Source organism: Anopheles marshallii, chromosome 2, assembly GCF_943734725.1.
Source record: "Anopheles marshallii chromosome 2, idAnoMarsDA_429_01, whole genome shotgun sequence".
NCBI classification, from domain to species: domain Eukaryota; kingdom Metazoa; phylum Arthropoda; class Insecta; order Diptera; family Culicidae; genus Anopheles; species Anopheles marshallii.
Genome location: NC_071326.1, coordinates 58,017,551 through 58,030,911, shown reverse-complemented (window position 1 = coordinate 58,030,911; position 13,361 = coordinate 58,017,551). Strand labels below are relative to the sequence as shown.

Below are 13,361 nucleotides of genomic sequence, written 5' to 3'. Positions count from 1 at the left end.
TGATTGGGTGGCAGCCAAGCGTGCCGTTAGGTATCTTAAGGGTACCAGAGATTGGAAGTTAAAGCTAGGTAGTGAGCCCGACAGAATCGACTGCAGTGATTTGGTCGCATTTTCTGATGCAGACTGGGCAGGAAATTCTTCAACGCGAAAATCTACTAATAATCGATCTCTAGAGGAAATGGCAACAACTATGCTCCTTGGCGCAGGGCTTGACAAGCGATACTGGGGTGAAGCGATTATGACAGCAGCATACTTACAGAACAGATTGCCTACGCGCTCTATAAGTATGACCCCGTACATGAAGTGGTTTGGAAGGAAGTCGGATTTGGGACATCTAAAGGTGTATGGTTGCCCAGCATACGTGCACATTCCAAGTGTCAACAGAGGAAAATTTGACAGTAAGGCAAGAAAGTTGATTTTTATTGGATATTCTGATATGCACAAAGGTTATCGTTTCGTGGACACAGAAACGAATAGGATCACAATTAGCCGGGACGCAAAATTCCTGGAGGGTGATGGTGCTATGATCAATAAGAAATCAATCAAAAGAGAAGTCAAGAAAACGCCTGTAAAATCAGTAAAAGTAGATAGCCGAGATGATTCTCTTTTGGATAGTATTGTGGAATACTATATTACGTCGCATCCAAGAAACGAAACCATAAAGGAAGAAGCTGCGGATGCGAGCGCAGATAGTCTATATTTCGATACGACTGACGTTAATGAAGCCGAGGATCAATTGGTTTCATTGGAAACGGATAACACCGATCAACTAGGAGACGGTGATGTGACCTCGTTAAGGCGTTCCAGTCGTGTAAATCGAGGTATACTGCCGAGTAAATTGACTGACTTCGTAGTAAGTGTTGCAGCGCACACGGCAGAGGAGCCAATACCACGGTTTATCGTCAGTCTTGACGTTGTCTCAGACGTCGAAGCTGGAGTGGGTGGTAATCTATGAGCGGCTTCTGCTGGTTGAGGCACTAAGGAACTGGAATTTGGGTAAAGTGCGTTTTCTTCGTGGATGATAGTATGGTGTCGTCGTTGGCACTTACGACAATTCACTGTTGATGGACATTCTCGAGCACGATGACCCTTTCTCAGACAATTAAAACTAACTCCAGCGGTTCGAATTCGTTCAATTTTCTGAGATGTTGTCAGATTATTGAGTTCAGTGCAATGGTGATTGCGATGCGAACCACTGCAAATTTCACATAACGGTGGAGTGGTAGTGGCCGCTGCATGGCTTTTCTGTGATAGCTTCCCTTGCGTGGTGTTCTGTGGCGCACGAGGGTTAGGCTGTGGCTTACCATTAGTTGTAACCGGAAATGCTGTTTCACAATACTCCAAGATTCCACACCGAGATTTTAAGAACTCTATGGTTTGTTCATACTTGGGTAATACGGTTTTCTTCTGTGAGGCTTCCCAAGCTTTCCGGGTAGATTTGTCGAGTGCTGACACTAACAAATGCACAATCATGAGGTCTGAAATTCCTAGAAGCTCTTGTCACTGATATTTCAAACTCTCCACATGACGTGACGTTTCTTGGACCAAGTTGCGTAACTCGATGTGAGTTTCTGATGTCATCTTCTTCAGGGAGAATAAACCACGAATATGGTTTTCGATGATGATTCGTTTGTTCTCATATCTCTCGGTTAATATGTTCCATGCCTGCTCGTAGTTGCCCTCGTTAATCACTTTTGCATCTAATATTCCAGCCGCTTCTCCGATGAGTGCCTTATCCAAATGATACAGCTTTACGGCCTCACTGTCTCCAGAATTGGCCATCAAATCTTGGAAAATCGCTTTGAACTTAGGCCATGCTGTATAAGGAAAGTGATTGGGTGGCAGCCAAGCGTGCCGTTAGGTATCTTAAGGGTACCAGAGATTGGAAGTTAAAGCTAGGTAGTGAGCCCGACAGAATCGACTGCAGTGATTTGGTCGCATTTTCTGATGCAGACTGGGCAGGAAATTCTTCAACGCGAAAATCTACTAAGAATCGATCTCTAGAGGAAATGGCAACAACTATGCTCCTTGGCGCAGGGCTTGACAAGCGATACTGGGGTGAAGCGATTATGACAGCAGCATACTTACAGAACAGATTGCCTACGCGCTCTATAAGTATGACCCCGTACATGAAGTGGTTTGGAAGGAAGTCGGATTTGGGACATCTAAAGGTGTATGGTTGCCCAGCATACGTGCACATTCCAAGTGTCAACAGAGGAAAATTTGACAGTAAGGCAAGAAAGTTGATTTTTATTGGATATTCTGATATGCACAAAGGTTGTCGTTTCGTGGACACAGAAACGAATAGGATCACAATTAGCCGGGACGCAAAATTCCTGGAGGGTGATGGTGCTATGATCAATAAGAAATCAATCAAAAGAGAAGTCAAGAAAACGCCTGTAAAATCAGTAAAAGTAGATAGCCGAGATGATTCTCTTTTGGATAGTATTGTGGAATACTATATTACGTCGCATCCAAGAAACGAAACCATAAAGGAAGAAGCTGCGGATGCGAGCGCAGATAGTCTATATTTCGATACGACTGACGTTAATGAAGCCGAGGATCAATTGGTTTCATTGGAAACGGATAACACCGATCAACTAGGAGACGGTGATGTGACCTCGTTAAGGCGTTCCAGTCGTGTAAATCGAGGTATACTGCCGAGTAAATTGACTGACTTCGTAGTAAGTGTTGCAGCGCACACGGCAGAGGAGCCAATACCACGGTTTATCGTCAGTCTTGACGTTGTCTCAGACGTCGAAGCTGGAGTGGGTGGTAATCTATGAGCGGCTTCTGCTGGTTGAGGCACTAAGGAACTGGAATTTGGGTAAAGTGCGTTTTCTTCGTGGATGATAGTATTGTTGGATTTCTAGGGTTTAGCTAGTTTGTAAATATGTCAAGTTATAGTTTTGTTTTGTTTATCTATCTTCGCACTTGACAACTCTAGGAGCTATATATGTAAACAGGACGCAACATGTTAGGAATATGAACTATGGTAGAATTAAGTTGCATGAACGCATGAATTGTAAAATGAACTCAAAGAGACAGTTGAATAAACAGTAGCAAAGAGAAAGCCAAACTTATCACATCGCAAATAGTACAAATTAGAATTACTTTCGCCACTAGTGAAAAATCATACATTTTTGGTCCTTCGAACCGGATTGGGTGAAAGTAACCAGCTGATTGTGATATTTCAATTTCACTACGTGAATTGAGGGATAAGTGATTTGGCATTGCTATAGTTGTGTGAGCACGGTGAAACACAACGATCGTCGCCTAGCACCACAGGCACGAATTTAGTTCAAACGTGTATTACGTAGGCGTTTGTGAGAGACACTCTGTTCCTGTTCCGCAATTGTGCACGTTTAGTTCACGTGTCGTGAAGGTTGTGAGTTGATGCGCCGCATCAACGAAAAGGCGTAATTGGTTTAGCGTTCTGAAGAGCGTAGCGTCACTTTACCATCGCCATCGCGAAACATGACCATCTTTTCGAACAGTCGTTCCCGCCATCATTTGAAGGACTTGCATGCAAGATAGCAAGTTGTAACGATCGTCGACCCTACAGCCGTATCTAAGTATTAGTGAAGTGCGTTAAGATGGAAAAGAAAATTAAAGCCGCGCAGTTAAAAAAGCGCCAAGCTCAAACGCTGATCAAGAACATTGAGCAGTTCAAATTGAACTATTCTGATAGTGATGTGAATGAAATTCCCGTGTGTTTGGAACAGTTGGAGCAACATAATGCCAATTTTATGGATGCAATCTCCAAACTCGAGGAGTTGGATGAGTCCGCGGAATCTCTAGAAACGTATTTGCAAGAAAGGTGCGAAATGGACAATGTGTATCGCAAATTAAAGGGATTCTTGCTTCAGAAGCAGCCATGTGAAGCAAATCCGCTAAATGCTTCAGTGTTGTTTGCGAACACGAGTGTTGGTTCGTCGGGTCATTCGGGACCAAGCTTACGACTCCCGAAAATCGGATTACCATCCTTCGATGGTGATTCAACGAAGTGGCTCTCCTTCCGTGATCGATTTGTATCGATGATCGATTCGTCAGCAGAGATTCCTCCGATCATGAAACTTCAGTACCTGTTGTCTTCACTGAAGGGGGAAGCCGCTTTGCTCTTCGAGCACACCACGCTGATAGCAGACAATTACGCTGGCACCTGGGCCGCAATGTTGAAAACCTACGACAACCCGCGTATGTTGATCCGGCAATATCTGCGGAAAATTCACCATCTCCCAGCGGTAAAATCGGAATCTGCGGATGAATTGGCACACCTGGTCGTCGAGTTTAAGCGTCATGTAGACGGCTTAGAAAAGCTGAAGGAACCTGTCGACAGTTGGGACGCTCCGCTCACCACCTTGATTTTCTTCAAGCTGCATCCCTCGACTATGCTGGCTTGGGAAAAGCATTCGTCGCAAGCACCTCGAGATAAGTATAAGGATCTCATCGAGTTCTTACAAAGTCGTGTAATAATTCTCAGGTCAACTCGGGAATTCTCGGAAGACATAAAGGTCAATGCGGCAATGGGGGCCGGCGGCGAGCGAAAGGTTGGATCCAGACCGAAATCTGCCGTGAATGCAGCGACAACACAGCAATCGACGCATGGCCAGTCCAACCGCATGCAGCTACCTTGCCCGTTGGGTTGCGAAGAGGCGCACAATCTTCGCAGCTGTCCTGAGTTCCTGAAAGGGGATGTCCAGCGTCGTCGAGAAGTGGTGGCGAAGGAGCAGCTATGCTTCAACTGCCTGAACCAAAACCACCAAGTGAGATCATGTAAGTCACTTAATCGTTGCATTACGTGCAACGCCAGACATCATAGCTTACTACATGACAACACACGTCCGAAAGTGTCGATGGCGGCAAAGGCCGATCAAGAGATGTCATTTCTTGAGACGGCATTGCTTTGGGTGGTCGATGACCATGGTATTCGGCATGAAGCACGAGCGCTCTTGGATTCAGGATCCATGTGCAACTTCATTTCGGAATCCTTAGCGCAAAAGTTGCTTACCACGCGATCAAAGGTTAGTGTTTCGATCATAGGTATCGGTCAAGCGGTACAACAGGTTAACCGATCCGTCGTTGCTGCAGTGCAATCGAAGTCAGGGCAGTTTGCATCCACTATGGAATTTCTGATTTTGAAATCACCGTCTGCTGAGATTCCAATAACACCGATCGACACAACATCATGGAAGATTCCGACTGTCACGTTAGCAGACCCATCATTCCACATCCCAGGGAAGATCGATATCGTCATCGGTAGTGATGCATATTGGGAAATGCATACTGGAAAAAAGCGTGCACTAGGTAGAGGCAGACCATGGTTGGTAGAGACGCCCTTCGGTTGGACAGTCTCTGGGAATACTTCCCACACATCGGCTTCGAGCCATCGGTCCTGCCTCACCACCGTCAGTCAAGCTTCACTTGACACTATGCTGCAACGCTTCTGGGAAACAGAAAGCATCCTAGAAGGTCCCGCGTTGTCCATAGAAGAGGACCAATGCGAGAAGCATTATGCGGCCACTACAACGCGTGATAGCCAAGGTCGATACGTAGTAAGCTTGCCGCAGAAGACCGATTCTGATATTGTACTGGGACAATCTAGAGCGATAGCCGATCGACGGCTCGTTGCCGTTGAACGACGATTGTTGAACAATCCTGAAATGGACAGAGAATATAAAAGGTTTATGTCCGAATACGAAACATTGGGACACATGAGAAAACTCACCGAACCTGTTGATGATAGTGCTCCGCACTATTACATCCCTCACCATGCGGTGGTGAAGGAAACGAGTACGACCACGAAGGTACGTGTTGTCTTCGATGCATCCTGCAAGACAACATCTGGGTACTCGTTAAACGATACGCTGCTCATAGGCCCTACGGTACAAGATGATTTGTTTACGATCATCTTAAGGTTCAGAAAGCACGCCATAGCCCTAGTAGCAGATGTCGAAAAGATGTATCGACAAGTTCGTCATTGTGAAAGTGATCACAAACTGCTACGAATTCGGTACCGAGAAAGATTCACCGACCCGATAGCAACGTACGAGTTGCAAACAGTTACCTACGGTACTGCCTCAGCGCCATTTTTGGCCACACGCACGTTGCAACAGATTGCACACGACCACAAGGGCCAGTACCCCAAAGCGATAGATCCAGTTCTACACGACTTCTATGTGGATGATTTATTGACCGGTGCAGCGGACCTGGCAGATGCCATCGAAGTGCGCAAGCAAATTTCGCAAATGCTGGATTCAGCCGGCTTTGCATTGAAGAAGTGGGCGTCAAATGTTCCTGCTGCACTACGAGATGTCCCACTAGAGGATCTTGCGATCAAAACGATGCACGAATGGCAGGATGGCCAAGCAGTATCAACGCTAGGGTTGGTTTGGGAACCAGCCAATGATATGTTCTGCTTCAAAGTCAATCTTCCACCACCTGCTGAAGTATTAACGAGAAGTCTGGTCTTGTCGTATACGGCAAGTATATTCGACCCTCTTGGGCTATTGGGTCCGACCATCATCCTGGCTAAGATGTTCCTGCAGCGATTATGGAGTCTGAGGCATGATGGAAATGCTTGGGATTGGGATCGTGCATTACCGGGCGAGCTTCAGGAAGAGTGGAGAAGTTTCCACTCAACGCTACATTTGCTACGCAAAGTACGTGTGCCTCGTTTTGTGTCCCAGGCTGAAATGGTTAGCCTACAATTGCATGTATTTGCTGATGCATCGCAAATTGCATATGGAGCTTGCTGCTATGTGAGAGCAGAATCCATGGGGTCAACTACGGTGCGGCTATTAGCTGCCAAATCAAAGGTCGTTTCTCGGGCAAACACCCATTCGATTGGCAGGTTGGAGCTGTGCGCCGCACGATTAGCGACGCAATTGTTCCAGAAAGTGAGTCGAGTGCTAACGACATCTACGATGACTATCTGTTGGACCGACTCGATGACAGTCATGTACTGGCTGAAGTCTCCTCCTCGTCGATGGAAACCATTTGTGGCCAACAGGGTGGCCCAAATACAGGAGGAAACGAGGATATCATGCTGGCGTCATGTTCCGGGGTGTCATAACCCGGCAGATGACATTTCACGGGGACTAAAGCCAGACGAGTTGCTGAAGTGTGATCGGTGGTGGCATGGACCACATTGGTTGGTTCTCGGCGAAGATGAATGGCCACAATCGGTACCACTACCCATGAAGGATGACGGTGACATCGAAGAACGAGCAAAGGTGTCACTAATTGTCATAGCGAAGTGTGAAATCCGTGACAAACTCTTTGAACGGTTCTCGTCATACAGCAAACTGAGACGAGTAATGGGTTACTGCTTGCGATTCATCGAATGCAGCCGAGCAAGCAAGGTATCAACGAGCAAGTCCAACAAGCCGACTTCTATCAAGGAGTTGGAAAATGCTGTTCCTTCGCTTACAGCGACGGAACTGCGCAGTGCGGAACTGAGGTTGTGCCAGCTAGCACAACGGGATTCATTCGCGAAAGAGCTGGACGACCTGCAACGAGGGAAACGTGTTGGTGAAACATCGAAGCTAAAGTGGTTGTCACCGTACCTTGATGAAGGAGGTATGCTACGCATCGGTGGCCGGCTGGGAAATGCAAACATTTCCAAGGATGTTAAGCACCCCATCATCCTTGCGGCATCACATCACCTATCTACACTGTTAGTATCAGCATATCATCTGCAGTTACTACATGCTGGTCCGCAGTTGATGTTGGCAACGATTCGACAACGTTTCTGGTTGATTGGTGGTCGAAATCTTGCAAGGAGCGTTTACCATCGATGTCACACTTGTTTTAAGAACAAGCCGGTATTGGTGAAGCAGGCAGTAGCTGATTTGCCTGAATCACGAGTGACACCGACGAGACCATTTGCAGTAAGCGGTGTGGACTATTGCGGACCATTTCTTCTGAAATCAACGATCCGGAACCGGAGTCCAACAAAGGCATACATCGCGATCTTCGTGTGCTTCTCAACGCGGGCAGTTCACATCGAGTTGGTGAGCGATCTCACCACGACAGCGTTTTTGGCAGCATTACGTCGTTTTGTCGCACGCAGGGGCAAGGTATCTGAGTTACACTCAGATAATGCGACCACGTTTAAGGGAGCAGCCCACGAATTGAACCGCATTTATAAAATGTTGAAAGCTGATGATAGTGATAGGAGATTAATCTTTGATTGGTGTGCGGAAAATGAAATGCGATGGAAGTTCATTCCCCCACGGGCGCCTCATTTTGGAGGACTTTGGGAGGCAGCAGTGAAATCAGCGAAAAGGCACATAGCTAAAACGATAGGAGTTAGTAGGATTACGCAAGAAAACATGCTTACCCTTCTCGCGCAAGTGGAACAATGCCTCAATTCACGTCCGTTAGTACCATTGTCGAATGAACCGGCCGATTTAGAAGTCTTAACTCCAGGCCATTTCCTAGTAGGGTCCAATATGCAAGCGGTACCAGAGGTTGACTTTAGTAATCGTCAAGACAACCGATTGACAGAATACCAGCTCGTGCAGAAACATGTACAAACGATTTGGGCACGATGGTACCCAGAGTACTTACAGCAACTCCAGGCTAGAGCAAAACACTCTAACGCGTCACCGATACAGTTAGAAGTGAACCAATTGGTGATTATAAAGGAAGATAACGTGCCACCTAGTGTGTGGCCGAAAGGGCGAATAATAGCACTGCACCCAGGTAAAGACGGCGTAGTAAGAGTTGTAACGTTACGCACTGGGTCAGGAAAGGAAATTGTTAGAGCAGTGAGTAGACTTGCGCTTTTACCAAATCCTATAGAGGATCAGTCTGCTCACAACCAAACCACGTGCTAGAATGGAAGTAGGATCATTGTCACGACTGACATATGCAATGTTTACACTGCCGATCACATAGTAAACAATAGGAATTAGTTACACGAATTAAACGGCTACAGGAATTAAATCATTCAAGAATTGGAATTATAGAATTAGTACTAGATTAAAAGAATTCTCTTTTGGTGGCCGGAATGTTGGATTTCTAGGGTTTAGCTAGTTTGTAAATATGTCAAGTTATAGTTTTGTTTTGTTTATCTATCTTCGCACTTGACAACTCTAGGAGCTATATATGTAAACAGGACGCAACATGTTAGGAATATGAACTATGGTAGAATTAAGTTGCATGAACGCATGAATTGTAAAATGAACTCAAAGAGACAGTTGAATAAACAGTAGCAAAGAGAAAGCCAAACTTATCACATCGCAAATAGTACAAATTAGAATTACTTTCGCCACTAGTGAAAAATCATACAAGTATGGTGTCGTCGTTGGCACTTACGACAATTCACTGTTGATGGACATTCTCGAGCACGATGACCCTTTCTCAGACAATTAAAACTAACTCCAGCGGTTCGAATTCGTTCAATTTTCTGAGATGTTGTCAGATTATTGAGTTCAGTGCAATGGTGATTGCGATGCGAACCACTGCAAATTTCACATAACGGTGGAGTGGTAGTGGCCGCTGCATGGCTTTTCTGTGATAGCTTCCCTTGCGTGGTGTTCTGTGGCGCACGAGGGTTAGGCTGTGGCTTACCATTAGTTGTAACCGGAAATGCTGTTTCACAATACTCCAAGATTCCACACCGAGATTTTAAGAACTCTATGGTTTGTTCATACTTGGGTAATACGGTTTTCTTCTGTGAGGCTTCCCAAGCTTTCCGGGTAGATTTGTCGAGTGCTGACACTAACAAATGCACAATCATGAGGTCTGAAATTCCTAGAAGCTCTTGTCACTGATATTTCAAACTCTCCACATGACGTGACGTTTCTTGGACCAAGTTGCGTAACTCGATGTGAGTTTCTGATGTCATCTTCTTCAGGGAGAATAAACCACGAATATGGTTTTCGATGATGATTCGTTTGTTCTCATATCTCTCGGTTAATATGTTCCATGCCTGCTCGTAGTTGCCCTCGTTAATCACTTTTGCATCTAATATTCCAGCCGCTTCTCCGATGAGTGCCTTATCCAAATGATACAGCTTTACGGCCTCACTGTCTCCAGAATTGGCCATCAAATCTTGGAAAATCGCTTTGAACTTAGGCCATGCTGTATAAGGAAAGTGATTGGGTGGCAGCCAAGCGTGCCGTTAGGTATCTTAAGGGTACCAGAGATTGGAAGTTAAAGCTAGGTAGTGAGCCCGACAGAATCGACTGCAGTGATTTGGTCGCATTTTCTGATGCAGACTGGGCAGGAAATTCTTCAACGCGAAAATCTACTACTGGTTTCGTGGAATATTTCTCAGGAGGAGCAGTATCCTGGGCAAGTCGTCAACAGAGCAACGTTACGCTATCCACGATGGAAGCAGAGTACGTTGCATTAGCAGAGACTTGCCAGGAGGTGTTGTGGTTACGCCGTCTTCTTGGAGACCTTGGAGAGTGTTCCGTTCCCATCCGGAACGAAAAGAACTCAAATGACATTTCGTCATTTTCACATCCCTAGGCGGTGTGCTAGAAGGATGTGAGCGAGCGAGGTGAGAGAACGAATAGAGAAGTAGAGTGATCGCCAAAGGGAACGGACGTATCTTAAAATTGTAAAAGTTAAGTTTAAAATAAATGGTCCTTCGAAAAGAAAAGAGTTCAATTGTGTACAAGGATTGAACAGAGAGGTTCAACGTAACGCAACAATAGTGAATGGGGACAATCAAGCTTGTCTTTTGTTTGCTCGGTCAGAGAAATCTAGCAAACGCTCCAAGCATATAGAAACGAAACATCATTTCGTACGGGATCTGTGTCAACAGGGAGTTGTTGAACTAAAGTATTGTCCAACTGATGAAATGAACGCAGATATATTAACAAAGCCATTAGGTACGGTAAAACACCACAAGTTCGCGACTAATTTGGGGTTAAAAGAAACATAGTTGAGGACTAATAATTGAGGAGGAGTGTTGGAGATAGGCAATTCCTACCCCTCAACAGATCCTAGTTGAACAGACAGCTATGACACTTCTGGTCCAGGAAGGCAAACATTGCCCAACCTTATGAACTATATTGTTATAATTATTCCGCCAATAGACGTACAAGAAAAAGCATGTGTTGTTCTCTTCATTGTGCTTATGTATTCAGTCCGAACTAAATCCAACACTTTATGTGTAAAAACTGCGTAACCCCCAACATTTTCCAGCGATTGATGGACCAGTGGTTTGAATGTGATGCAGCCTGATGATGTGGCCTAGCATTGGAAATTATTTACTTATCGTAATTCGATTACACACTTCCAGGTTAACGGATGATTCAGGCTAGGTTCAAATCTTGCGTATAAAATCGTATCATATTCCGCATGCACTGGGGACATATACACACAGTAAAACTTATTTATACTCTATATGAAGACAGGTCTTTTCGCTTTAGATCGGTCCTCCGATGGCCGACAGGCATCTTATAGCTTGCGTCGGTGTTCCGCCATTTCGCATTGCTTTGGCTATGCTCGGAATCCCATGACATGCTGCATTGTATGGTTCAAACCTATTACCTCAAGCCGTGAAGGACTGGCAGTCGCCGTTATCGTTGATGACTTCTCCTTTATCCGGGATAGAAGCAACCCAACGACAAACCGTACTCGGGATTTCGTTTTGGATTATCCTAACTTAATCCGGGTTACTTAACGTGTCATGCTAGTCGTGTCATGCAATGACATTCTCGTGTGAGTTATATTCCATTTTCTGTCAGCAGTAGAACAAGTAACGTGTTGGGTAAAATATACAAGCAATTTGCTAAATTTCTTACCGCCACCTATTATGCTCCGTTTAGTGGATTGATTTTATAGTTGTTTATAAATGTTTGACCGTGGCCTATGGTGTGGTCTGGTTGTCCAATACTGGTTTCAGTATACCCATTTTTACAAGCCAGTTGGGATAATCAACACCTGGTACTATTCTCTCTCTAATCGATTCCAAATTGTCGAATCTACATTTTTCAAATCAATATTGTTGTTTAATATTGTAAATAGTTTTTCAGATTGTCCTTTTTGTTGTAGGTTCGCCGTAAAAATTTGAGTTTGTCGCAACGATGATATTTTAACCGATGCAATCTGCGAATGAAAACTGTGTTAGCAAAACTATTGTAGAAACCTATTACTTACTGTAACCCCCTTTCCAAATTGGGTTTTATCACAATCTTGGTTACCACGGGTAAAAAAACAGTGAATAATCCTTTACTGTAGGAAACTGATGAAAAACTGTACGCTTGGTTGGAAAATCTTAGAAGGTGTTTTAAAATGAGAAGTCATAAATGCACGCAAATGGAAGAAAAAGTGATCGCAGTAGTGGTACAATGGTTTACGAAATTGAAGGATGTTTATTATTAGCGTAGTACTTGTTTTACTTTTTTTCTCTAAGTGTTCCAAAGCTACAATCTTACAGCTTTATGTTAGCACTAATCTCTTTCGAAAATTACAGGTAACCACAAATATTACATGGCGTAACATCACATTTTTCCTGAAGTGTACCGAGTATCCTTTTTCATTTCATTTCATTCATTCAATTTTTTTTCGATCTAGCCATTTGATGAGCATAAGGATGTCCAGGGAAGTATCAAAATTGGTCTTGTCCTCAGGAGTGTAAATCAAAGTCAAAGGAAAAAAGGTAAGGAAACACGATTACTCGTTCGGAATGTTGAATAATACTAATTCTTTATTCATGGTTATACGTAGCCACGCGGGTGCGATGCAGGTTTAGCTGCGTCGATACTACTGATACGCTGATGGAGAAGAGCGGTCTCGAGCTTAATCCGATACGATGTACTGGTGCTGCAGATCTTCAACTTGATCTCGATTTCATCTCCATTATCACTTCGTTTATGAATGTCGAAGTATAGCTTTAAAACGGTAGGAAGCTGCTGCTATGTATTTATAGCGTGTAATGTGTTTAAACTATCAGCTACTGTTTGTCTGTAATGTATTGTATGGACTGTCTTTCCTTGAGATGAAGTTAATAATTAAGCTAAATCTTTAATTGCATTATCAAAAGACAATTTGTAACATGATAATTTGATTTGACCGTTTTTTACCATTTAAATATTAATTTAACAATATTTGAATATATATTTAGCTTGTAGCTATCACTCTCGTGGCTTTGGTACAATGAAATTATTTTTGATACAATCCATAATCGAATTTGCATTTTACATCCGAAATATTCTAAACTCACGCAATCTTCCATACCATCCTTGATGTAAATTTTTAATCAAAGAGCATATGCAGAATACTACGCATAGTATAATTTTGCAAATAACATTCATGATGACATGCATTGCAGCCCTGGGTATTCCATCCTTTAGTAACGTCTGGTATGGGAAACATTGTTAGATTTTAAGGATTGA

At 44.1% G+C, this 13,361-nt stretch overlaps 1 protein-coding gene across 1 annotated transcript; it reads left to right on the top strand.

The window, feature by feature from the left end:
* The first annotated feature begins 3,596 nt into the window (after window positions 1-3,596).
* LOC128718238 (uncharacterized) lies at window positions 3,597-12,857 on the top strand. The gene is made up of 2 exons (XM_053811898.1): window positions 3,597-8,172; window positions 12,694-12,857. The coding sequence occupies exons 1-2, from the start codon at window positions 3,597-3,599 to the stop codon at window positions 12,855-12,857; spliced, it is 4,740 nt and encodes a 1,579-aa protein (XP_053667873.1).
* The last annotated feature ends 504 nt before the right edge of the window (window positions 12,858-13,361 follow it).